At 44.2% G+C, this 1108-nt stretch overlaps 1 protein-coding gene across 1 annotated transcript in view; it reads right to left on the bottom strand.

Moving 5' to 3' along the window:
* Positions 1-815: 815 nt before the first annotated feature.
* EEA1 (early endosome antigen 1) overlaps positions 816-1108 on the bottom strand; it is a gene marked incomplete at its 5' end in the record, with an annotated part of 34624 nt that continues 34331 nt past the window's right edge. The window contains one exon of the mRNA XM_010134241.1: positions 816-1058. Within this exon, the coding sequence (XP_010132543.1) occupies positions 816-1058 (243 nt within the window). The remainder of the gene's footprint in view (positions 1059-1108) is intronic.

Genomic DNA, 1108 nt, shown 5'->3' with positions numbered 1-1108 from the left:
CTCACAGCTGTTTCTTCTACCCTTGTAATCGCTGCTTTCGGGTAACTCCCATTGCCTTGCATGCCTCCTGCTGCCTGGAGGAAAGACACGCTACTTACCTAAGATTTAAATATATTGCAGAGACATTAGCAGAACTGGAGAGAAGACTGTAGGTTTTCAGGAGAAAAAAATTGCCTCCTGTGTGAACCTTAGCCTATCTAATCCAATTACACATTCCACCTCCTAATACAGAGCAACAGGCACACTTAGCAAATTCTATGTTACTGGAGGCACTAAGGATTCTCTTCCAGAGTTCTCGATGACTACTGCATCTACTGCAGTAGATGTCAAAGCAAGGAAGCTTCAGAGTGATGAGGATAGTTAACTCAGATAGGAGAAGCTCTCTCTCCAGGCCTTGCAAGGGTCTCTCAGTAAATGAGATGAGAAGCCACAACCTACACATTTCAAAGTTCAAATGAGCCCAATGTATTTAGAAGGCTCTTACAGATAGGCCTAAGTCTTCCAGCACAAGCAGAGAGTCACAGGGCTGTGACTTTGGTAATCAATTAAGTCCTGATAAGCCTGCCTGATTTTCTACAAAACAGTCATCTGTCAAAGCCCACAAAGAGCACACTTTGTTCCCAACACCCTTTGCTGTACTTTGGAAAGGACAACAGAAGATTACACTCGCAAAACTTCATCCACAGCCCAGGCACTAGGAGCAAACACAGATTTAAATAAAGCATGCATACAGAATCCTGAATCAACTAGAACAAGTTTTCAGTGTGAGGCTATCCATTTCCCAAACTACACTTCCCCATCCTCATGACCACAGCTTACCTCTCCAGCAGCGCTCTTCTCTCATCCTGATTATTCTGCACTGTTGCCTCCAAGACAGCAATGTCCCCACGTAAATCATCCGTCTGTTTCTCCAGCTCACTCACTCGCCTCTGACTGCTTTGCCACTCTTTCTTCATGGTAGCCAGGTTTTCATTCAGAGCTGTGACCTGCATAGTGAGCTTGGTCTCCTTCTCCTCATGTTTCCGGTTTTCTTCTTCTTTCTCTTTTTTCTCGGCATGCTAAGAAAAACAATGGAACAATGAAAAACAACCTTCCAAGTCATCTTTCC

Source organism: Buceros rhinoceros, unplaced genomic scaffold, assembly GCF_000710305.1.
Source record: "Buceros rhinoceros silvestris isolate BGI_N320 unplaced genomic scaffold, ASM71030v1 scaffold17384, whole genome shotgun sequence".
In the NCBI taxonomy this organism is placed as follows: Eukaryota; Metazoa; Chordata; class Aves; order Bucerotiformes; family Bucerotidae; genus Buceros; species Buceros rhinoceros.
Note: the sequence above shows the minus strand (reverse complement) of the source record. Positions and strands in the feature narration are given on the sequence as shown.